The sequence below is a fragment of the Eleutherodactylus coqui genome, chromosome 12 (genome assembly GCF_035609145.1).
Source record: "Eleutherodactylus coqui strain aEleCoq1 chromosome 12, aEleCoq1.hap1, whole genome shotgun sequence".
Lineage (NCBI taxonomy): Eukaryota > Metazoa > Chordata > Amphibia > Anura > Eleutherodactylidae > Eleutherodactylus > Eleutherodactylus coqui.
Window position 1 is genome coordinate 31950519 of NC_089848.1, and position 26659 is coordinate 31977177.

Genomic DNA, 26659 nt, shown 5'->3' on the forward strand with positions numbered 1-26659 from the left:
GTGCCGACTGAAAAACTGACTTCTTGAGAGGAACCTAAAGTCAAGTAACCCTTAGCTGGTCAGAATGAGATCACATAACCATCTGAGGAGAACTCCAAGAAGTTTCAGATACAAAAGAAATAACTAACCAAGGTAATACCAGCTGACATATATGGGGGGCGGGGGTGGGGGGGCTAGTTACATAATGAATGAGAAAACCGGAGTGCATCTTTAAGAAATCTGTATTTCCCAGTTTCCCTGGTATCAATACTCCAACAGGTGAACCTGCCAATCACTTTGCATGGGCATCTGCCCTTTATTCTTGCAAGGGCAGGAAATATACTAGTGTAGACTTTCATGTGACTTTATACTGCAGGGTATCTTACTGAATTCCATCTCGATCTCCTAAGCAGCTCCTTATTTATCACCTCCATGACCGGAGCGCTTCCCATCTAATCTAGCATTGTCCTTGTGGATGACGCACCTTCACAGCTCTCCACAGGACTCAGGTCGTTGCCCCGATTTACTGTCCAGCATATCTTGGTCTCGATGCCAACAGCCCTCATGGTAGCCGTATAGATGCGGAACAAGCCGGCTAGGATCACCTGCGTGAAGAATGGGATTTGCAATCATGTGGAGAAAACCTTCAGAACAGTCCAGACACGCCTGCCAAAAAGGGTAATTTTTGTATCCTCTGCCAATTTGAAACAAATGACATGTTTTGTAATCAAAACAAGTGCAGCAGAATATAGAAGTAGAACGAGGCAAAGCATTCATGTCTGTCTGCGCAGTCACAGAACAGAACCTTTCAAGTGACATTTCAAAAGATTGATTTTTTTTTCTCTTTAACTATTATTTTTAGGCTGCAAAAATACTTTTTCAGCAAATTATAAAGGAAAATAAGACGAAGATACGGCGGTAACATGTGCGCCGATGCGCTGACAGCGGTTGTGGGGATTTACTGCAGACGAGGCTGGCAAGCAATCGTTAACATGGATTAAGGGTAACAATTGTCAAGGAGGACGTCTAGTGCAAACTACACCCGAATCATGAAGGGTGACTACAGGGGTGCAGGCGGGATCGGAGGGGGATTCACACTCAATAGCCACATCATCAGACATTGTATATGAATGGATGAGCAGTGGGCCTCCAAGAAACACTGAGCTGCCGTCAGGAGACAGAAGGACGCCGTGTCTATCCAGCGCCAGGCTGGGCAATTTGGGCAAAAATGGAAAATTGAGTTTTTAAACTTATGGGCGATTCTTTATTTTTATCTCAAACTTTTTGGGCTACATAAACTGAAAAAAGTAGCCATATGAGGCCTCGTTTTTCGCATGATGAGCCGTACGTTTTATTCGCACGACTTTGGAATACTTATAATGTATTGCCTAACTTTTAATAAAAGGGGTTTTGTCATTACGACAAAACCCCATCCATACGCTGGGGCCCGGCCTAAAATAAAAAACGATCGCATCCTGGCCTGTCCTGAAGCGCCTAGTATGCAGATGAGAGAAGCCATCAATTTGTGGGCAGACAGCTGGGTGACGTCAGGTGCCCCCTGCAGCCAATCAGAGGCCGCAGTGTTACGTACATACTCACCAGAGGTACCGGTAATACCTGCGGTGGGATTCAGCTGCGTACTGGAGCTCCAGGACGGGCGAGTATGCGATCCTTTTTTTGTTTTAGCCCGGGCCCAGTGGGTGGACAGAGTTTAACTTACTTTTTAGTAAACATTTCTTTGTTTTTACGTTGGTCCCCATCCAGTATAACTAAAAGGTTACCTCTGTGGATCGTTACCATTATAGCAATAACGTTTTTTTCCCATGTTTTACTATTGTTTCCAGAATAATGTTTTTTTAAGTGTTTATTTACATCTTTGCATTCCAAGATGCGTTACATTTTTATGTTCTTGCCAATGGAGCTGTGGGAGGTCTTTTTTTGTGGGATGACTTGTAGTTTCTAGTGGAGGCATTCTGGGGTAGATTTCACTTTTTGATCTTATTAAGCTTTTTGGGAAGCGGATGAATGAAAAATAGCAAACCTGGCATTTTTATTTGTTTTGCCTTTTCCCATATGGGACAACGAATATAACATGCGCACATAATAAAATTTGGTGAGGATCCGCACCCAAATTCACATCCACACTGATTGGGTTGATTTTTGACGCAGATCTGCAGCAGATTCCACCCTTTCAATTAAAGGGCTATAGTCTGCTGTAGATCCACATCAAAACCCGTACCAATAGTTCAAATTTTAATGCAGCTTTTGACGCAGAATTTCACTTGGATTTTGGTGTGGATTTTCCAGTTTACTCAACAGAATTGACCTATAGTGACAGAGGCAGCGTTCTAATGCCCTGAGGGCGGAGCCAGCCATGGGGATGCTCTAAGGTTACTTCTTCACTACAACACACACTGGACTGTGCTATATCTTACATGTGAAAATTCACTATAGAACCTTTGGGGCTCCTAAAGGATGAATTAATCAAATTCATTTGATGTACTGCCCAGCCACAAAGGGTGCAGCTGCCACTTCACTGTAGGAGTCAGCTGGTTTGGGTTGGAGGAGTTGTACGGTTCAATTCCCACTATATGGGCATTAGCAGCACGGTAGGTCCACACACACAACGTGAAAACTAGACGGTTTATCTGGAATGAAAACATGCACCACGTATAACACGCACAATTTGTGGTGGATATATCTACAGATTGTATGAGATCTCCGGTATTTCTGCAACATGGCATGCTGGTGACTTAGAAATCCACCTATTGGGAGGCAGCATTGCTGCAGAGGTATGGTTTAATCCTCGATTTGCATATTTCCCAGAGGAGTGGCTTTATAAGTCTCCTCCTTAAGGAGAGAGGATACCCTTCCTGACCCAGTCTATAGGCTTTTCACTAGCTAAGCCAGAAACCTGCTGCACACTAATGAGGGGCAAATACCCTGAAACAGCTGTCTGTGTATGGTTATCCTGTTTTTGCTCATAATTCCCAGTGATTGTTAGAAGGCTTGTTTAAAAAGTCTGAAATTGACTTGCAAGAAAGCTGCCTTCCAATAGGTGGCGCTGCAGAAGTTTTGTTCAATCTTTCCATTGGAAATCCACAGCTTGCCTAGAATCTGCTTCATACTTTTTGATTAGAATGTGAAAACCCCATTCGCTAACCCACTGAGGTACTTTGTTAGGAGATTTCTGGGCATATTCTGCAACAAATCCGCAACATGTGAACTCATCCTAAGGGAAGGACAAGGACATATACATGTATACCCTAGCTGGTATGTGCTAAAAGGGAAATGGATACAATTAAAGGGGTTTGTCCAAGTTATGAAGGACCCAGTGAGATGGCCTACCATGGTATAAAATAAGATACAGACCTCTCTGCTCCCCACTCAGCTGGTGGACATCCACCTTCAGTTCATAAGTCAATAGGCTTAGCAGAGTCAGATGAGGACTTTCATTATTACTTACAGAGAAGGAAAACCATCAAAGCTCAACTGTGAGTTACTGCATCAATGGAAATAGCAGAGATAACCATATAGCAGGCCAGAGATAACAGCAATAGATACGGGAAGCAGGCGAAGTTTACCTCGGGGTAGAGATTAAATCTTTTCAAAGTATTTATCACACTAGGATACTCTGTAACATTATCATTCATGATCAACAGCAACCCAGAAAAATAGGATGGAGCTTCAGTGATGGACTTGAAGTATGAATAGTAAAGACCCTGGAAGAAAAAAATAAACTTAACATAAGAAGCAATACTTTATGAATTACAAAATTTGATTTAACTTCCTAATAAGCTCTATTTGTGGTTCCTTTACTCTTAGGGCTCATTCACATGAGCGTATATCAGCCGGTGTTTTCACGGTCAGCCGATATACGCCACCATGTGATGCAGGGCTCGGCATATATGCCGTCTGGCGAGGGAAGACAATTTAGCTCTGCTGAGCCATCTCCCCCTTCCCTCCCCGACTCTCTGCAAGGGAAGGAGGCAGGATGGGGCGGGAGCTAGTGTGCCAAGTCCCCCCGCCCTCTCCGCCCCTTGCTGCTGTTTGCAATGGGAGGCGGCAGAGAGAAGAGAAGGGGGAGCAAATGTAGCAGTGACGCTGCTAAACTCCCTCCTACCTCCCTTCTCCGGCAGCTGTCATTGGCTCCCATAGGAGTCTATGCAGCCTCCGCCAGCAGCATAAAAGCGCCCAGCTGTGCGCTTTTACGCTGCATATATACGCCGCTGTGCACTGATGCATTATAACCAATGCATCAGAGGGGCAACGTATATCGGCCGGGCATGAAAACCTGGCAGATATATGCTTGCATGAATAAGCCTTAGATAGCATTTTTTTTTTTTGCTTTGTGGTATGTGGCCCTAAGACTATCCTTTACATTGATGTTGTTCTTGGGAAAAACTTTATGTTTTCGCCATTTCTTACCCTGGAATTAAAACCCTAGAAGACGGCAGTGTGGCACATAAATGAAATAGAATAAAATTATATATCTGTTAGTTTTAGAAAAATTGTAACCAGCAAAAGTTATTAAAGCGGTTTACCGGGGAAAATACTATTGATGATCTATTCGCCGTCACTCAGGGCCCGACCGATCAGCTGATTGTGGCCCTGTCAGCAGGCGCACAATTACATGGGGTCGTAGCAGAAGCAGCTCCGGACGCTGTGTAGTGGCTGGCACTTGTAACTGCAGGTCGGGCTCCCATGGATTTCAGTGAGAGCTGTGCCTGCAGTTAGCTATGGATTGGTCATCAACAGGATTTTTTCTGTAAAACCCCTTTAATGTGCTGAATAATTGGATTTTTGATACAGTAAAATCCTCCTCTTGTCACATTTCTTGGGGGACACAGATGAGGATTATACCTAGACTTGGGTATACTTTAATATAGCTGCCGCCACTGGGCGGACACTAACCAAAAGCGGGTTAGCTCCTCCTATAAGCTATAAACTCCCCTGCAGACACGGCCAGAAAACAGTTTTGTAGATAATCATCAAGAAAAGCAGAAGAAAATCTATAAATGTCAGACATATTATAACTAATACAGAGTACAACTAAACTATGTGACCCCCGGAGGAAAAAAACCTCCTCTTGGAAAGAACAGTCATAGCTGCTGAAGGAACAAATGGGGTGGGTGCAGTATCCAACCATGAAAGGGAGCTTATGGGGAACAAAAATCCAATTCTCTGGTCCATGACATTGAGAAACAGACGATGACCTTGAGACTTTAAAAAACAGTCTCTAGGGGAGAGGAAAAAAAAAAAAAAAAAAAAAAAGGATGGCGCATGCGGTTGGTGTACTGCCATCTGCAGATCGCTGCCACCGAGAGGCTTCTGAGCATGCAAAATGTATGCACCCTGCCCCACCATGCAGGTTGGCGAGGCCCCATTGTGCCAGTGCGAGATGGGCCTAAGCTAAAAATTAGTTTAACTCCATGTTTTCAGGAGGGGTATTTCTGGTAGGACCTCGTGCCCGCCTCCTGGCGGCAGCAGCTATTCCCATGGTCTTGATTTGTGTCTCGCAATGACAGGAATGAGAAATATTTTTGAACTAATGTGGGATAATTGTACATTATGGAATCGTAGAGCCGTATCATTTCAATCATAAACGTCTACAAACATTAAACAAAACAATCTACCAAAAAATCATCATTGCCAAACAGACATTTATTCCAGATGCTGAGAACTAACCATTTCAGTGCGGAAGGCCATTTCTCGCTCTAAAGTAGAAAGGTGAGAAAAATGACGGTCATTTTCAAAAAGCGTTGATATGTAACCCCTGGGAGGAAATAAGGAAAGGAAATTAACCTTAAGTAATAAATTCACCATTTTCAACTTTTTTTTTATAAACAAGAAAGCTAAATGTCTGTTTTGCCAATTCTGCTATATTCAGTGTTTTAATTCTACGATAAATCAGTAAAAGCGGACCCAAAAGTATCAAATAAAATTCAGTTTTTCCCCTGAAAAATGGTAAGGACGTCATGATGCTAGAGGAGCCCGGCCAGAGAGAACAAGACCTCGGGGGACACGCTGGGGGTTATAAAGATTGATACAGTATATAAAGTCTTTATCACCCGCTTCATCTATTCACTGACGAAACTATAATAATAAAAGCAGGTAATTAAAAGTGGTATTTAGGCTCTTAACAGTTGATGGCTGATCCTCAATATCTGATTGGTGGGGATCGGCCTGTCTGCACGCCGATGCGGCCCATCAGCTGGAGATGCATACTTGGAACAGTCATTACGGAAAGTTTTGTGCTCTAAGAACTAATTAGATTGCAAGCCAATGTAAAAACTGAATAGGGATGCAGCAAAGATGCAGAGACTCAGAGCCCCGTAATCAGGTATTGATGGCCATCAGGTTTAAAAGTCCTTGTTTAAAAGGGGCTAAACGTACAACAAAAACGATCACCTACCCACAAGATAGGTGACAAGTGTATGATTGCTAGGGCCCCCACCATCAGCAGAACAGGAGTTCCTAGTCTCCTACTTTGGAAGAGTTTGAATGAAGCGATGGTCACACATGGGATCTATCATTCCCTTCTAAATGGGGGAAAAAAATATCACTTACCAGTGCAAAACACCAACAAAAGCAGCTGAAAAGGAAGAAGACATATATTAGGTTTTCTACAAATCAATCTATAATCTTCCATAATGAAGCAGATACAAGTCATTGAAAAATCAAAATAATTTAACAGCCAAGTTGAATGCAAAAAACAATGTTTTCTATGTAACACAATGGTTGGCCTCTTCCAGGGAACAGTCCTAAATGATGTCCTCCTCCCTGAATCTCTCAAATGACATCACTTCCTGTCTCAGTGAATAAAGGAATCCCGCCTCCAAACAGACCCAAGTGTTGTTCTTATAGACAATTCCTGTAGAAGCCTGGGTGAGAACAGGGGAGGCTCTAATTGTGAAGCCAACAGCAGTTCTAGATGGCTCCTCCACCCTGCGCCAAGACGGGGGAACCTTGCAGACTGCACAGTGTGGAGACACGTGTTGAAAGTGGTTTCCCACATGGTCCTGAGCTTTTAGTTACTAGTTATTAATATTATCAATAGTCCCAGTGTTACCACTTACTAATGTAATAAATAGTGAAAAGGATTGGTCAAAATATGTCCGTGCAAATAGTAAGCTATTGCCATTATTTGTAATTTTGCTGAGCAGTGCAAACAGCTATGAACAAGAAAACATCAGGAAATGTACAAAATAGCAACACCGATACGGCAACATTTAAACCTGTGAACATTCCAGAGGGATACAACCAGTTCCTGGTGGCGCGATGCGCCACGTACTAATATACACTGTAAGGAATTGGAGTTGGCACAAGTATTTCAGTGCAAATAGTAGGCTATTGGCATTATTTACAATTTTCTTGAACATTGCAAACAGTGATTTACAAACTTCAGCAGCTCACTGAGGAGACATGTTCGCTTGTAGCTTTCACATATAAGCTGCATGTGATTTACAAACTTCAGCAGCTCGCTGAGGAGACATGTTTGCTTGTTGCTTTCCCATGTGAGCTGCGCAAGATTTACAGACTCAGCTGGTGGCTCAGGTGAAATCGTGGTTTGTCGCTGTGTCAGGTCAGCTGTAGTGGCTTCACAGCGGCGTTGAACCCTCTTGTGGTGACGTTTGCACGACGGTTTGTTTCAACACTCGAGAACGGTTGACGATTAGTTGAAGACTGGACTTGTGTTGGCGGTATTAACACTTGAAAGGACATGATATCACGTTCAGGAGATGTGACGATAGTGGCGAAGGACTATGCGCCAAGATTGTTGGTCTATATCAACCGCCAACTATGTATGTGGACATTTGTAAGGTGTCATTTATTGGACACTCCTGTCTCACAACCAGCTACAAACTGCCAGACTGAGTACTGCTGTATCCATAGCAACTGAAGCCACATGGGTTTGTGGGTGATGTAGTCCGCCCATAATGCCACATTCAGTGTACAAGGATGAAGGGCCTGTGATGACTTAACTGCCATGTCATCTGGCTCTGCTGGTTTAGTACCTGCAATGATGTCACCATCATGTGATCAGGGGCAGAGCTCAGAGGCCATGTGACTGATCACATGACGGTGACATCACAGGTCCTGTCAGCTCACAGCTGCTGTCCGGCTCTGCAGGTTTTTAATAAGGGCCTGCAAGGATGTCACCATCAAGTGATCAGAGGCGGAGCTCAGAGACCATGTGACTGATCACGTGACCGTGACATCACCACAGGTCGCGTGAGCACACGGCTGTGCTGTTAGCATATTAGCCTTTTACTCTCTAGCTCAGTACTAACAACCAAAGAGGTTGAATCAGTGAACCCAAACAACCAATCAGGTTGAATCAAAAAACCCAAACAACCAATCAGGTTGCTGGAATTGTGAATCAGAACCAATCAGGTTGCTGGAATTGCTTCATAGTACTGAGCTGGAGAGTAAAAGACTAATATGCCTGCCGTTAGGCTCTGTTTTATATATGCTTTAGGACCTGCGATGACATCACCGTCATGTGATCAGGGGCGATACATGTGAAGCACTCACACACACATTCATGAACATTTGTTTGTTGGCACTTTGATACAATTGATTCCCTGTGTATATCAATAAGGAGGATGTGTTTTTATATATTTACAGTAGCATTCCATATACCTGCATATGGGGTGAATCCGCATACATTACACTTTGTAGTACTTAGGGTAAAATCAACACCAATTTCAGAATCCGTACCACAGGTCAAATGACACGTGAAGAAAGTGCACATAGGATGTTAGAATCTCATCTTCTTTGCCGTTACTGTATTGTGATTTTTTGGTGTAGAATATGTGGTTTATGTGAATTATTCTGTGCCCCTGTTGGATGCCCCATTCTTTATTTGTTTTCCTCTTAAATGGGGAAAATTGACTTCTAGCTACTTGGGGTTTTTTGCCTTCCTCTGGATCAACATTGGGGGGTAATGGGCTGAACTGGAAGGCATGTCTTTTTTGGCCTTACATAACTGTTACTATGAGATAAAATGCAGATAATGAGAAAAAAGGGGGCAACGTGCAAAAAGTGAAGGTTTCACTAGCTTGGAAAAGAGTAACAACCACAAACTAAAAGAGATCCCGGTTTACCTTTCCAGCTAGTCTCTATTCTCCCACACAACAGTCGCCCATTAGTGAAGCCCATCTGAAATGCGTGTCCGGGAGGACGCATCGCCTCACTATTATCCATATGGGTTAATATTGGAGTGTGGCAATTCGACAGCTTTAGGTACATGGACACGAGCGCGGATCTCGCAAAAGCTTTGTGCGTTGTGAGACACAAAAACCTCCTGCAAATATAGACTCTGAATGGAGTTATTCACAAACTATTTTTTCCCTAACAGCGATGTTAAAAATCGCTGCATGTCCTATTTTTTTTGTGTCCGTTGGAACGCCTCACCCATTGTTTTCAATGGGACCTTTACCAGCATCCCATGGCACTGTGCAGCCCGGCGAGGTGCATACGAGTGCGAGGCGATGTTCCCATGTGAACCACTGGCGACCCTCTGACGTATGTGAAACACACATCGGCAAGCACAATATCGGCTCGTAGCCTTGGGGTCCGGTTACACCAAGCCAGATCTGGTTTGAATGCGAGTTCGCTCGGACATCCTGTTTCTACAGCAGATACATCGTTGGCTCCTTCAGTCGTTCACATTCGCTGTACAAGTGAACAACCTGTAGTTAAACAGAACGATTAGTGAACGAGCCAACGATGATTTTTATGTCTGCGAACAATTCATCATTCATCTTGGATCGTCGGCTGTGTTAGCTGCAACAATTATCGGTCATTTTCTCTAAATTCTTTAAACAAGTTTTTGATCGATAATCGTTCCGTGTAAAAGGGCCTTTAATACTAAACCCTTTATATATGGCTACTGGTCATCAGCAGGTTTACTGCTTTTAGAAGCACTTGATCTCTAGTACTTTCACCGTGAACCTGCAGTTAATTTGTGTTTTTAAGACCGGTTTCCTAAGGGCGACAAATTGTGCAATTTTCTCGTGATGCGACAGTTGCTACAAATCACATGTATGTGAAGCCCATGTTTGCCAACGGGTTCTTTTCCATTTGCGATGTTTTGTAGCCTGCAACATTGCAATAAATAAATAAATAATTTGCGGGTAGTCCATGTTTCCCCATGGAACCTTCCTATGCGTTTCATTGCATGATAACGTGGTTTTCGTGTGATGCGATGTAGGAAATCCCACTATAGAAGCACTAAAATAAACCCTAGCTGCATACAAAAAGAAAAAAAAAATTCACCACCTAAGAGGCGCTGTCCGGCTCCACCGCACGTCTCCTCAGGTCTCCTCAAACTTGCTTGTAGTTTTCCCTCAGCGCTTTCTGGTCAGGAGTTTGAAAACCCACGCCTCCAGGAAGCGCTGGCTGTGATTAGTCCTCGAGCGCCGCGGCTCAGCCAATCAGAGCCAGGGCTCAATAAATGAATGGCTGCCCGTGGCGCTCAGCCAAAATCAGAGGCAGCGCTTCCTGGAGGTTGGGATTTTTAAACTCCTGACCAGGAAGAGATGCCTGAAGACAAGTGCCGGGGAGCTGGAGAAGAGACGCGGTGGAGCTGACAGTGCTTCTTAGGTAACGTATGAGGGTTTTTTTATGCAGCTAGGGCTAATTTTTGGGGTAGGGCTTACATTTCAAGCCCTATCCCTACACCCAAAAATCCTCACACATGGTGCTACAAAGTCACGCGACTTTGTAACGACACAAAATTGTGATATCACCTGAAAAAAACGCATCGAAATCAGATAGACTTCCGTGTGGAAACGGCCTAGATTCGGGGAGCAGGAAAAAGGAATCTCTGCGGCTGAACGGCTCCATCTCAGGATGGATACCAACAGCGCTGGACTCAGTGACTATAATGGGGTCTATTTGGAGTCCGCTCAGTTGCCTGGCTTTTAGACTGAATGCAGCGTTTTAGCAATCATTTTAAATAAAGTATTAATGAGCACTAATGCCTATTAGTACCTTATCAGTTTCATTTGCGTGCAAATGAGCCTCCAGGAGCTGCTTGCAGAACACAGCAGATGGTCTGAGCCCTGCAATTAGGTCTTTTGTTCAGCTACGGCCTACAGAGAGTATACAATGTAATCTCCTGCTCCCATGGAGAACACAGCATGCGATCTGAAGGATGGTTTTTAAGCTCACCTAAAACTCATTGCTCAGACGAAAAGTGCAGAATGGTAGCATTTACACGCAACAATTATCGCTCATATACCATCATTTTAACACATTTTGAGTGATAATCGTTGCGTGTAAACGGGCCTTTAGAACGGTTTCAAAAATAGAAGCGTTAATAGCTCTTCTGTGTCAAACAAAATGCAGAAAAGTGACTGAACAAAACAGGAATTTTAATTGTGTGTGACCGCCCTTTGCCTTCTAAACAGCATCCGTTCTTCTGGGACACTTGCACACAGTTTTTAAAGGAACTCGGTAGGGAGGTTTTTAAACATCTTGAAGGACTAAGCACAGATGTTCTGTGGATGTCAGCTCACTCCAATCCTTCTGTCTCCATGTAATTCCAGGCAGACTGGATGATACGAGATCAGGGCTCTCTCGGGCCAAATCATAACTTCCAGGACTCCCTATTCTTTTCTCTGAATATAGTTATCAAGGACATTGGTTTCACGTTTGGGGTTGTTCTGCTGCAGAATACATTTGGAGTCAGACACCTACCGGATTTTCTGGCGTATAAGACGACTTTTTAACCCAGGAAAATCTTCTCAGAAGTCGCGGGTCGTCTTATACGCCGGACTAACTACCTGTAGAGAGAGAAAGGAAAAAAACAATACTCACCTCCCGCGAGGTACCATATTTTCCGGCGTATAAGACGACTGGGTGTAGACAACTCTCAACTTTTCCAGTTAAAATATAGAGTTGGGATACCCGTCGTCTTATACACCGGACTAACATGTAGGGAAAAATAAATAAAAATCAATACTCACCTCCTGTGGCGTTCTGCGATGATTTGCGGCGCTGCTGCAGGCTGTTGCTCCCTCCTCCACGCTGACAGAGCATTGCTTTCTGGAGGACATCATTGAATGGCTGTGATTGGTTAATGCAGCTCCGGCTTTTATTGGCAGACGCCGCGCTGAGTTAGCCAATCAGAGCATTAGCTTGCTAGGAGGTGGGGCATTCAAGCCCGGCATCCAGAAAGCAATGCTCTGTCAGCATGGAGGACGACGCAGCAGCGCCGCAGATCATTGCAGAACGCCGTGGAAAGGGAGCATTGATTTTTTTTCCCCTACAGGTTAGTCCAGTGTATAAGACGACAGGTATCCCAACTCTATATTTTAACTGGAAAAGTTGGGGGTCGTCTTATATGCCAGAAAATACGGTACTATTTTTGAAAGAAAAAAAAAAACACACACACACACACACACACACACACACACACACACACACACACACACACACACAAGATCACTTTTCAGCATTCTCTCCCCGCCTACCTGAAACTTTTACACAGTATTGTATTTTCGCTGCACATCAAAAGCTCCGTAGGAAAGCTCCACGTAATTAACAGCGACACGCCACATGGTAGCGCTGCGGCATTTTGCAATCAACGTGCACATCAAAAACGCAGTAGGAATGCTGAAGGAACTCAGAAAAAAAATGCAATCCTAAAGCCAAGCGGAAGCAGCCGTAGAAATGCTATTGAATTGTCCGTCCGTACCCCACCTGCAGACAGGCGGCTTCACCCTGCGGCAAGCTAATCAGCGCGTGGGCAGAATGATCAGCGTGACGACCAATTACCTTGTCAAGTCTGAATCATTCCCCAATTATAATGCTGGTGCATCCTCTGCCTCACGGGGCAAACGGTTATTTATAACCAAAGACGGGAAGTGGGGAAGTTCTGCATCTAGTAAAGAGATATTAATGGAACGGTTCTCCTTTTGCACAACGACCTCTCAGGTCACCTTCAGCAAAATGTAGCACATAGTAACCATCGTAAACATTACTACTCTCTCGCACCCGCAGGCTACTGGCAGGCGTGTATTCGCACCGCAGAACCAACAGACTCATGCATGAAGAATACACTCACATACAAGCGATTCCCACTTAAGACGTTCCCACATGAGAGGTTTTCCAGCTCGAGAAGTCGCTTCGCTTCGGTCCACAAAGATCAATATATTTTTCCTTACCCAAAACCTTTTCGCTTAAGAAGTGGAATTTTGTAGGTTCCGGGCGGAAAAGTTTCTCGTATAAAATGTTTTATACCAATTTTTTTTACCAATGTAATCCATTCACCAATCAGAGCCCCTTGACCAATCCGGAAGCTTCTGTCACCTTCTCGATCAGGTGAACCAATGGGGGCATTGCAAGTAAGTTCACAAGTACAAAAGCAGAAGTTCCTGAACACTGAATGAGAAGCCGGTCGGCACCGGAGTACTACACGGGAAGACAAACCACGCCGGAGGAGGTCCTGAAGAAAGACAGTGTGCAGTGCCGTCACTTCTGTAGCGTCTGGGCCGCGCTCTATATTCTTGTATTGAACTATTTCAGGTACGAAGTACTACTGAGGCCGCCTGCAGACGGACGGGTCGGATACCCTACAAGATTTCTCGCAGCAGGACCTGACCCGCGCCCCTGCAGGGACCAGTGCGGCGCTCACCTCTCCTGCGGCTCCAGCTCTCTGATGTGCCAGCTGCTGGCCATCCGGCGCATGCGCAGAGCGGTGGCAGGGGAGTGACACTTCTGTGCGGGCCTCTGCGAGACCCGCACAGAAATAGAGCATGCCGCAATTGGTTTTCCCGTGTATTTTCACGCGGACAAGTCTTGGCCGTCTGCCTAGGATTGCGTCTTGTAATGCAGTCCTATGCAGGCCGGCAGGGGTGGAGATTCTGCCGGAAATCCCGCCGCAGCATTTCTGCCCGTGTGCAGGGGGTTTAATCAAATATTGTTTTGGCATTTCCTGCTTAACAAGTTTATTTTATTTATTTCCATTAAAAACGTCTTAAGAGGGCCTCTGCCTAATAAGTTTTCCCTCTTAAGTTTAATTTGCTTGGTCCCCTGAAAAACGTCTTAAGTGGGAATCGCTGCATTACTAAATCCCTGCAGAACAAAATGACGCACTTATCCCTTTATTGCATTGCGTTTTCCTCCTTATGCAGTTACAAAACAAACTGAAGAATTGCCCAGGGTCAAACCAGGCTATTAGACTAATAGCGTGCAAATAACACCGTCCCCCCTAGCAACATTCCACACACAGGATGGCGCTCCCGTCTACCGCTTTCCAATTATTTAGGCGTCTCCCTACCTTTGGACCACCCCGTACAATTAGGCTTTGTTCTTAGTGGAGCTCAGCTCCCACCCCCTTGTCATTTCATCTAGGAATCAACTATACTGTACTTATCTGTATCAGTAAATGGTAAGAGAGAGATAGCTGTGTAGTATCGAGTGGGGTGGCTACACAGCCTCAGACAGAGGAAAGGGGTTACTAATAAATCAATACTTCCCTATTCCTACCCAGGCAGTCTTCTTACCGTCTCTTTTCCTGGGTCCTGCAGTTCACCGAGTCAACTCCCTGCAAGCCGGCCGATTCTTCTTCCTGGGACGAAGTGTCCATTCTCGGCAGTCTCTTCCCTTCAGATCCGCATACCCGCTCACTAATGACATAGCGTTCACAGCCTATCAGGGAATGCAGAGCTACCGGCGAGACTACGCATGCATGCGGTCTCGCGACAATAGTATATGAATCCTCGCATGCGCAGTCTCGGAGATACCTTGGCAGTGAATGCTACGTTACTAGCGACATAGCCACGAATCAACGCTACATAAGAGGAAGAGGAGGTTCTGGCCGGCTGGAGGTGAAGTGACTCGGGGAACTGAATGAGGAGCCGAGAGAAGATGCAGTAAGAAGACTGACCGGGGAGGAATAGGTAAGCACTGATTTTTTTTTTCTTCTAATGACAAAACCCCTTTAAGGCATTTCAAGTATGAGGGTCTCTAACTGCATAGGAAGGAATAGACAAAGTTGTCACAGTGTAACTAAAATCTTGTTGGTTTTGACCCCACAGGAGTAAAAGCACAATCTTTATTACATAAGGGAAATAAAACATCTATGAAGATAGTAAAATTCCAAACCTTCTGCAGCTCCTATGGACTAAAGGGTTTATGGATCACAGATCAGGCCATAACAGTCCCCAGGCTGACTCCCATCATGCCAGGATATGGAGGATTGAAGCCCCCACATGTGTATACAGAGCAGCAGGAACGTACCGAGTCGCTATTTTAAAATGGGTACGGGTGCATGTGACATATGTGTCTGATGTTTACTCTCACGGTGGGAGCATTCAGTGGAGATCCAGAAACTCGGAGCAGTATTGTACTTGTAAAATTGTAACTCTGGATGTGAGCACAATGCCATTTTGATTTTTAAAAAAAACAAAAAAAAAACAAAAACGAATCACATCTATGTACTTGCATTTTTCACACGTGTGGCTTAAAAAAAAAAAAAAAAAAAAAAGTGCTACCAACAGTTTTCAGTGGTAAAAATCTCATTGTACTTGCATGCTTATTCCCACAGGAAATAATGGAATGTGCGACAATTCTCCAATCACGCGGCATCGCTGAGAGAGGGGGGGGGGGGGAACGGACGCTCATGTGAATAAAACATCGAAATCAATGTGGCATTTTCACCTGCGAGTTCTGCCCATATCGCTATCAGACGGAACTCATGCATAGAAATCACCCATTTCAAGGCACCGAGGGGTTTTGCTAAAATGTCAATCCTCCCATCTGTACAAGAATAGAAACCAAACAATCAGGATAAACAAAGAAAAGCAAAAAGTCTTTTTTTTTCTCTAAACGATGTGTCTTTGGAAACGTGAAGAGATGTTATTTGTTCCACTTTACAGAAAACACTATTTTTTCATTGCATCTATCTGCTTTTAGCGGCGGTGGGAACGAGAGCTGAAGGACACGTATATATTAGGCAGCGGCACTCCGGTACACAGCTGTGTGCGGCCCGGGATTGGGTGGAACGCGTCCTTGCAATTAAACCCATTAAATAGTCCATGAACACGTGCGCGCCGCGTACAAACCGATGCGTGGGCGAGCCAGAAAGGGTTCGTCACGCATTCTCATGGTCAAGTGACTAAAAACACTACAATGATAATGACTTTACCGAGTATGAAACTAATACAAGTGGAAGAGACAAGTATAAGCGGTGCGGGGGAGGGGGCTGATCCTCCTCCTCCTCCTCCTCCTCCTCCCACATGAAGCCTATTCATTGTATAGTGAGAAGGTACAGAGTATCAATATTCTGTGTCAATCTCACGGTTTTAAACATCTCTGTTTCAGTCATTCAAAGGGAACTTTCAAGGACCTCTAACATTCCGCAACAGCAAAATGTATCAAATTGTAACCATTGTAAGAGTAACTCCTCTCTCACGCACCCACAGTCTACTGAGAGAGGGGTATTCACACCACACAACCAACAGAAGGCATAGAAAGGCCATGGAAACCCTTGTGCATGAAAACCAATACAAATCTTTCTACGCCGCTGCAGAACAAAATGATGCTCTTGTCTGTTTTGAGTTTTCCTTCTTATGCAGTTAGAAACCCTCATACTTGCAATGCCTTAAGTCCTCCAGATCAGCAGAAGCTTAGCTTCCTCCTCCCCGTTCCACACCCACTCACTACTCCACAATGCTATCTCACCTTTACCATTTACTATTAGGGTAGAGATTGGTGGTGGAACAGATATGGCCCTCTTACACGGGTCGTGGGGTAAATGCACCGCTAAGGTAGTTAGCGCTTGTGCAGAGCGTTTAGACTGAGAGACTTCACAGCAGGATCGCTGGGTTTTCGCTCAGCGCTTCACCTTCTAAGTAAAGCGCTGAGCGAGGAGCGTTTACACGCAACGACAAGCCTGCAATCCAGCGATGGTCTTTAAGCTGACTGAAGGTCAGCGATGAAAACCTGTGAACGAACAGTGAGCGACTTTTGTGCATTTACACTGCAAGATTATCGCTCAGGTTTGTTCATACCATTTACTACTGGGGGAGAGATTGGCAGTGAACAGATAATCATGGTATAGTTGATTACAAGGCAGTGCTACCGCTAGATTAAATGACAAGGTGGTGGCGTCACGACTGGCGGTTTATGGATCGACAGTCACCACTCTGACGTCGACACTCGGGGCAGACCTGTAAGGTAGATTTAGTTCCAGCTTCCCGGATCCGGCACTCGCGCAAGATGGAGCCTTAATTGCCCTCTGCAAGGCCTAACACACCCTAACACATCTCGCTGCCACCACTGAGCGTTTCCAACAGGTAGGTCAGCCACCGTACAGTCACCACACTTTGAAGTTATGTATCCCTTAAAGTATTCAAGGAGAAAAAAAAAAGAATTACATAAAGATAAGGAACTACAAGTACAGACAAACAATATAAAACAGAAGCTTGAGAAAGACCTTACGGTCGAAACGTCGCCGCGTTTTTGTGTTATGGGGAAATAAATTCACCTCTATTTTAGCCCCTTTATATGCTGCCGAAGTATTTCTTTGTTGCTTAGTATGTAAGGAGTTAACAGCAGGGATCAGAGTTATCTCCAATCCCTGCCTGTCATATACAGCTGGCTCCTGCTGCAGATGGCACAGGCTCAGTTCCTGAGCCCGCACCATTTATGTGCCATACATGTACGGCAGTTTGCACTATCAGATTCCTTACCAAGATGAACATGAAGCAGAAAGGGTTTAACCCTTTCCAATCCACTGTCTGACGTCTAAAGACATTCTGATTGAAGGCTGTACAGCTCCGATGTTGGAAGACGTCCGGCAGGGTATTCTTACTGTAGATTACTGGCCGCTCTGTTGTCGGGGGCCTCTCCAGCATGTCACATACCGCAATACTGGCTCTAGCCAGCAGATGGTGCCATTGCATAATGGCAGAAAGAGAAAACCCCCTAGGAAACCCTGAATCCAAAATTGGATTGCAAAGGGTTAAAGGAATTACACAGGTTACAGCCTGAAGGGGGGCTGGTTTATGACAACTGTCAACGAAAAGACGACTTTTTATCCATAGCAACCAATCACAGTGCAGCTTTCATTTTTAAGTGCAAAATACAAAAGCTGCACTAATTGGTTGCTATGGGCAAGAAAGACTGATATTCTGTTGCAGTTTCATAAATCAGCCCCAAGGAGTCTGAGAAATGATTCTGATTTACCTGTTTAAAATGGAATCTGTCCCTAGGTTTATGCTGCCCTACTTATCAGCAGAATGAAGTAGTAACACCCGAATATAGAGATGGGTCAATGACCCGCCAATATGCAATAGTTTTCACAAAGCCACATATCACCGGGAGTCTGCTCAATGATGTGCATGAACTCTCGAATCCTCCATATTCATGAGCTTTGTGAAAACCCGCCTACCTGCTACTAATTGACAGCCTTCTCCCCATGCAAAAAATAACTGGGTGATCAACTAGCAGCTGGAGTGGAGCTTTTGCATTTGTTTTCTCTTAGAAAGTAGATGGAACATCAACTGATCTTCCCTGTGCTATTGGGGGAATAAAAGAATGCAGGCTATCTATAAGCAGAGAGATGGTGAGGGAATACTTAGCTAACTTAAATGAATTGAAGTCTCAAGGTCCAGATGAATTACATCCTAGGATACTAAAGGAAACAGCGGAGGTAATTGCTGAACCACTCGCCATAATCTTTGAAAATTCCTGGAGAACAGGAGAAGTCCCAGAAGACTGGAAATGGCCAAATGTCGTCCCCATCTTCAAAAAAGGGAAGAAGGTGGATCCAGGAAACTACAGGCCTGTGAGCCTGACTTCTATACCGGGAAAGATCTTTGAACAAATTATTGAACAGCATGTATGCAAGTACTTTGATGAAAATGGAGTAATTAACCAGAGCCAGCATGGGTTTGTAACAAACAAGTCATGTTAGACTAATCTAATTTCCTTCTATGACAGAATCACTGAATGGGTTGATCAGAGAAATGTGGTGGATATAGTATATCTTGACTTTAGTAAAGCATTTGACAAAGTATCTCATACCATACTTATTGAAAAAATGACCAAATATGGGATTGACAAGGCAACTGTTAGGTGGATTCACAACTGGCTCAGTGATCGTACTCAAAGAGTGGTTGTAAATGGCTGAACATCCAAGTGGAAGAATGTATCACGTGGGGTACCACAAGGCTCTGTTCTGGGCCCAGTGTTGGTCAACATTTTTATAAATGATCTGCAGAAGAGAATTGATGGGAAACTGATCAAATTTGCAGATGACACAAAGCTAGGAGGGATAGCTAACACTGGGGAAGAGAGGGAGAGTATTCAAAAAGATCTAGAAAAGCTTGAACAGTGGGCAGCAACTAACAGAATAGGATTTAACAGGGAGAAATACAAAGTCCTACATTTGGGCAAGAAAAATGAAACAAGCACATACCGAATGGGAGGAATTGAGCTGAGCAGCAGCAAATGTGAAAAAAACTCGGGTATACTAATAGATCATAGACTGAACATGAGTCAACAATGTGAGGCAGCAGCCAAAAAGGCAAACAATTCTGGGATGTAATAAGAGAAGCATTGAGTCTAGATCATGTGAGGTCATTATCCCCTCTACTCTTCCTCAGTCAGACCTCATCTGGAATACTGTGTTCAGTTCTGGGCACCCCACTTTAAAAAAGACAGACAAACTGCATCAAGTTCAGAGAAGAGTTACCAAGATGGTGAGTGGTCTGCAAATCATGTCCTATGAGGAACGGTTAAATGATCTGGGAATGTTTAGCTTGCAGAAGAGAAGGCTGAGAGGAGACTTAATAGCAGTCTACAAATATCTGAAGGGCTGTCACAGTGCAGAGGGATCAGCCCTATTCTCATCTGCACAAGGAAAGACTAGAAGCAATGGGATGAAACTGAAAGGGAGGAGACACAGATTAGATATTAGACAGTGAGGGGGATCAATGAGTGGAACAGGTTACCACGGGAGGCGGTGAGTTCTCCTTCAATGGAAGTGTTCAAACAAAGGCTGGACAAATATCTGTCTGGGATGATTTAGGGATCCTGCACCGAGCAGGGGGTTGGACCTGGTGACCCTGGAGGTCCCTTCCAACTCTACCACTCTATGATTCTATGGAGCTCCCCCCCTAATCTTTAATGCGAAGATTTCTGCAGATACACCTGAAACTGATTGTATGATAACTACTGCACATCGCCCAGTAGGTGGCGCACTGCCATAATAATGATGTCCATCACTACTGGATGCTGGCCTTAGATGGTCACCAGGTTCGTGCTGCCCTGATTCACTTTAAACCACTTAAAAGTCTCCAAGATTTAAACATGTTCTGCTTTGTAGTGAAGAGGTAATGAGGCTTTGTGCCGGAGACGGTATTGGTCCGCCGATCACCCTCCCCCCGCCGTCCCCACTCAAATTATAATAAAAAAGCTTCTTAATTCATCATTTTGTTGGCAGTGAAAACCAGGTGTGAAATGTTCTTACAGAAACATATCGGTGTAATGAGAACATCAGACCAGGCAGTGATCCAACTCTAGGAAGAAATACATGCGGCCATTAAGGCTGTAAATCAGACTCATCCGCCGGCATCCAGCGCCACAAATCACTAAAGCTTCATTCTCACCTGCAATTTAAATTAGAGAATGTGCTGCGCGGCGAGGTAGCGGTATTAAGTAGGTGTTAATATGCATACACACCACACCGCGTGTAAACATCATTAGGATACGTCTCCGAGAGTGATCGGTGACTCACGGGCCAGCCATTACCCAGAGCAATTGATGCAAACCATACATGAACACACTTTGTGCCCCCGTTTACTTTCCAGAAGGCCGTCTTAAAGGGACGCGCATTCAAAAATACTACAACCCCAATTCTGAAAAAGCTGGGCCGTTGTGTAAAATGTAAAATCAGTGTAAAGAAAAAAGAATGCGATGGTTTGGGAATCTCATCTGACCATATGTTACTCACAGTACAATCCAGAACATATCAGAAGGGGAGACGTTTATCTGTTTCATTTTAAAAAACGAACCAATTTAGAATGTGATGGCAGTAAGGCCTCGTTCACACGGGCAGCAAAGTCACGATGCTACAAACTGCATCTATGTGAAGCCCATGCTTTCCTTCCCAAATGCGATGTTTTGTAACATGTAACAACCTGACACAAAAACCTCGCGGGTCCGGCGATATGCACGCGGCTCATGAGGTTTTGTAGCTCATGTTTCCTTATAGAGCCTTTCTCTGTGTTGCATCGCATGAAAACGCAATTTTCGCACAGTGAGATGCAACTTTGACAGTAGAAAATCCTCCTGTCAAAGCCATAACCTAAGCCCTGGCTGGACCGTCAAAGCCATAACCTAAGGCCTGGCTGGACCGTCAAAGCCATAACCTAAGGCCTGGCTGGACCGTCAAAGCCATAACCTAAGGCCTGGCTGGACCGTCAAAGCCATAACCTAAGGCCTGGCTGGACCGTCAAAGCCATAACCTAAGGCCTGGCTGGACCGTCAAAGCCATAACCTAAGGCCTGGCTGGACCGTCAAAGCCATAACCTAAGGCCTGGCTGGACCGTCAAAGCCATAACCTAAGGCCTGGCTGGACCGTCAAAGCCATAACCTAAGGCCTGGCTGGACCGTCAAAGCCATAACCTAAGGCCTGGCTGGACCGTCAAAGCCATAACCTAAGGCCTGGCTGGACCGTCAAAGCCATAACCTAAGGCCTGGCTGGACCGTCAAAGCCATAACCTAAGGCCTGGCTGGACCGTCAAAGCCATAACCTAAGGCCTGGCTGGACCGTCAAAGCCATAACCTAAGGCCTGGCTGGACCGTCAAAGCCATAACCTAAGGCCTGGCTGGACCGTCAAAGCCATAACCTAAGGCCTGGCTGGACCGTCAAAGCCATAACCTAAGGCCTGGCTGGACCGTCAAAGCCATAACCTAAGGCCTGGCTGGACCGTCAAAGCCATAACCTAAGGCCTGGCTGGACCGTCAAAGCCATAACCTAAGGCCTGGCTGGACCGTCAAAGCCATAACCTAAGGCCTGGCTGGACCGTCAAAGCCATAACCTAAGGCCTGGCTGGACCGTCAAAGCCATAACCTAAGGCCTGGCTGGACCGTCAAAGCCATAACCTAAGGCCTGGCTGGACCGTCAAAGCCATAACCTAAGGCCTGGCTGGACCGTCAAAGCCATAACCTAAGGCCTGGCTGGACCGTCAAAGCCATAACCTAAGGCCTGGCTGGACCGTCAAAGCCATAACCTAAGGCCTGGCTGGACCGTCAAAGCCATAACCTAAGGCCTGGCTGGACCGTCAAAGCCATAACCTAAGGCCTGGCTGGACCGTCAAAGCCATAACCTAAGGCCTGGCTGGACCGTCAAAGCCATAACCTAAGGCCTGGCTGGACCGTCAAAGCCATAACCTAAGGCCTGGCTGGACCGTCAAAGCCATAACCTAAGGCCTGGCTGGACCGTCAAAGCCATAACCTAAGGCCTGGCTGGACCGTCAAAGCCATAACCTAAGCCCTGGCTGGACCGTCAAAGCCATAACCTAAGCCCTGGCTGGACCGTCAAAGCCATAACCTAAGCCCTGGCTGGACCGTCAAAGCCATAACCTAAGCCCTGGCTGGACCGTCAAAGCCATAACCTAAGCCCTGGCTGGACCGTCAAAGCCATAACCTAAGCCCTGGCTGGACCGTCAAAGCCATAACCTAAGCCCTGGCTGGACCGTCAAAGCCATAACCTAAGCCCTGGCTGGACCGTCAAAGCCATAACCTAAGCCCTGGCTGGACCGTCAAAGCCATAACCTAAGCCCTGGCTGGACCGTCAAAGCCATAACCTAAGCCCTGGCTGGACCGTCAAAGCCATAACCTAAGCCCTGGCTGGACCGTCAAAGCCATAACCTAAGCCCTGGCTGGACCGTCAAAGCCATAACCTAAGCCCTGGCTGGACCGTCAAAGCCATAACCTAAGCCCTGGCTGGACCGTCAAAGCCATAACCTAAGCCCTAGCTGGACTGTCAAAGCCATAACCTAAGCCCTAGCTGGAGGAAAAAAAAAAAAAAACAGTATACATCACCTAAAGCGCTGTCAGCCCATGTCTTCTCCCCGGGTCACGACACTATTTCTCTTAATCATCTTCTAGCTGCTATAGTATAAAGAGATGGATAAAGAGTTCGGGAAAAGTTGGTTTACAGTGCAGGGCCAGGCGGATTGCTGCAGTGTTTGGCTGTAGGTGATGGTCACTTGTCCAGTGTCTCAGAAAGTTGAGTACCAGTCACTCCACACTTCCTTCCTTCTCCTCGCCCTGCTGCTACGTGACACCCACCTCCTGGAAGCGCTGGCTGTGATTGTCTAAGCGTCAGCCAATCACAGCCATTCATCGAGTGCTGGCTGTGATTGGCTAATCCCTGGCAAGAAGAGAAGAAAAAGACCAGTGCTGGGGACCGTCAGGAAGCTGCAGTGGAGCCACGGACAGCGCTTCTAGGTTATGCATACTTTATTTTTTTTTTCTTCAGCTATGGCTTACTTTTGGGGTAGGACTTACATTTCAAGCTTACTCCCGAAAATCCTTGCGAATCGCACAGACCAGCGATGCGATATCGCTGCGCTTTTCTCACGGCGATGCCATGTCGCCCATGTGAACGAGGCCTAACACATCTCACAAAAGTTGGGCCAGGGATAACAAAAGGTTGGAAAAGTGGTAGTAATGAAGAGCTGCTAGAGGGTCAATTTTCTACTAAGAGACATAACTGTGTATAAAAGAGCATGTTAGAGAGGCCGAGTCTCTCAGAAGCAGAGATGGTCAGAGGTCACCGATATGTGAAAAACTGCATCTAAAAATCATGGAACAACTTCAGAAAAATGTTCTCAATGTAAAACTGTGAAGGCTTTGAATATCTCACCATCTACAGTACATAATATCAACAGATTCAGAGAATCTGGAGACATTCATGTGCACGAGGGACAAGGCCGGCGGTCAGTATTGGATGCTTCAGGCGTCACTGCATTAAAACCAAATCCCTGCATGGGCTCAGGAATACTTCCAGAAGTCACTGTCTGAACACAGTTCACCAGACACTCCGCAAATGTAAGTCAAACTCTATCATACAAAAAAGAAGCCATATATCAAAATAATCCAGAAACACCGGCGTCTTTTCTAGGCCAAAGATCATTTAAACTAACTGAGGCAAAAAAGGAAAACTTCTGTGGTCAGATGAAACAAAATTTGAATTTAATTTAGGAAACCACGGACCCCGTGTCCTGCAGACTCAAGAGGAGAGGGACCATCCAGCTTGTCATCAGTGCACAGTTCAAAAGCCACCATCTCTGATAGTATGGGGTTGCATTAGTGCCTATGACATGGACAGCGCACACCTCTTGAAAGGCACTATTAATGCTGAGCCGTATATAGAGGGTTTAGAACATATCCTCCCATCCAGACAATGCCTCTTTCAGGGAAGGCCAGCTATATATCAGTAAGGCTAAACCCCATGCTGCATCCATCATAACAGCATGGATTCCCAAAAGAGTCCGGGGGTGAACCAGACGGCGACAGCCCAGACCTGTCAGTACTAGAAGGCATTTGGTACATTACAACATAAAATATCTATCAGAGACGCCCGCGGACCGCTGAGCAGCAAGAATCCTCCATCAGACAAGAACGGGACAACCTTCTCTCCCCAAACTCCAGCACTCACCTCCTCACTTCCCAGAAGAGGGGATGCTACACAACGGCAGACACGGCCTGGGAAGACTTTTGTGAGATGTGTTGCTGCCATCATTTTCTAAAGCAGTAAGGCCCAATGTCCACAGGCGGATTAGAATTACAAAATCCATCCATAGGGATGCATTAGCATCCGCAAGACAATTTAAAGCATGCGGATGTGATTTTTTTTCTCGGCGTGCGGATCACACACGTGGGAAGAAATCACAGCATGCTCCGTTTTTCTGCGGATCCCGCGGGACGGCTTCTATGGAAGTCGATGGAAGCCGTCTGATTTGTGGCACAGCCACAGCTATCACTGTGGACCTGCCATGGATCAGCAGGAAAGCAGGACATTTAAAATTATATATCGCATGGCGTATGCGTCCGGCACGTCTGGACGCACCCACCGTGCTGAAGAAAGAAGATCCGGACAGAACAGTGGAGACCCGCGCTGGAGCAGGACAGGTAAAAAAATGTTTTTTTTCTCCTAATGTCCGTGCGTGCAGGTGGACACGAGGGCTTACATGTTTAACCCTTTCCATTTATTTTTTCTCATCCATTCTCCACAGCTCCAAATAAATTGAAGCTGGGAAGAAAGGATGAGAAAAAATAAATCCTCCCTTCACCCTCCTGATCTGACAGAGTTCAGGAGGGTGCCAGTAGTCACATCACAGTCATCCCTTCAGCCTCCCGACTCGGCGATCCCGTGATAGCTGAGGTCAGGTGACACTCGGTCACATGATCGCCGGGCGGAATCTCTGTGCATTACATAGCGCTATATAATCTGTAAAGGAGAAGGCAGAAAGGGTTAAAAGCCCTTTTTGCCTTCTCCTTGGGGGTCCTCGATGAGGACCAGTGCAGGAGTGTATCTGCACCTGATGTGTCTGACGATTGGGTGCAGATGCACCCCTGCACTGCAGTTTCAGACCTGCCCCGACATCAGAGCTGTGGAGGAAAATGATGATGTTGGGGCAGGCCCGACATTGGAGTGGAAAGGGTTAAACGAAATGGAGAAAGGTCTCCCTCCCCTCGGGTATGTTCTGTGTTCTACTGTGAATAAAATATGGTTAGATGAGACAAATCCCTGCATTCTTTTTTTCATTCCATCTGTCAACAGCGAATCCTTCTGTTGTAATGGATGGCGCGGTAGGACACGACAGCGGTCCCTCAACATACATTAGTTGGTACCGGGATGACCGTTGTATGCGGAGGCCAGAACTATAGAAAACTGCTGATTGGTTCTCAAGGCTCCAAGATATCCCCCAAAAGGAATACAAGATGAAGATTACATAAGGCCAGGTAGAGCTGCTGGAAATCACTTTCTAGGACAGCAGCTTCCTTGGTTGTGCGAACCAGAGAAGTAAAGCAGAATCACTCTGGAGAGGGTCCAAAGTAACTGCCCATCCAGTGGGACAGAACATGTAGTACCGGAGAGGGGGCGCTAATAGACGAATAGCGCATACACCTCAGTAATAGAGATTTACCAGTGAAATATCCATGCCGATTGGCTGCAATACCCAGCGGTGTATACATGCTGCAGATCCCGACTGGCGGGAGGATTATATATAGAGTCTGGTTTCAAGTTGCAACGGCCCATAAAAGACTGGTGTGTGTTCACGATATTGTATCCTCAGGCCGCTGTAAAGTGCTTCGTGTCGCACACGGTAATACAAGGTGAAGTTGGTTTTGTGCTTTAGTTTTAGGGTCTAATAAGTCATTTCATACTGGAGCCCAAGTTTTAATTGCATCCGCAAATGAGCAACTAAAAATGAACATTCTATTGAAAAGTTCTTGTCTAAAAGCAAGAATGGCTGCCGGCGGCGTTATAGGGAAGGCGGCATCAGAAGATGACCCGCTCCTAAAATCCTGCATTTTTCTTCGGGCCACAGAACCCAATACTAGACCGTCACATCTGGATATTTAGAGAAAGCCTTGCAGCCGCCGCCGTCACACTCCGGCCTCCGCACACAACGCCGAATTT

The 26659-nt window shown here is 45.6% G+C and overlaps 1 protein-coding gene across 1 annotated transcript in view; it reads right to left on the reverse strand.

Moving 5' to 3' along the window:
• DPY19L1 (dpy-19 like C-mannosyltransferase 1) overlaps nucleotides 1-26659 on the reverse strand; it is a 127067-nt gene that overhangs the window by 90695 nt on the left and 9713 nt on the right. Inside the window, exons 2-5 of the mRNA XM_066584832.1 lie at nucleotides 6550-6574; nucleotides 5668-5755; nucleotides 3564-3701; nucleotides 464-584 (exon numbers count right to left, since the gene is read on the reverse strand). Of these exons, the coding sequence (XP_066440929.1) occupies nucleotides 464-584; nucleotides 3564-3701; nucleotides 5668-5755; nucleotides 6550-6574 (372 nt within the window). The remainder of the gene's footprint in view (nucleotides 1-463; nucleotides 585-3563; nucleotides 3702-5667; nucleotides 5756-6549; nucleotides 6575-26659) is intronic.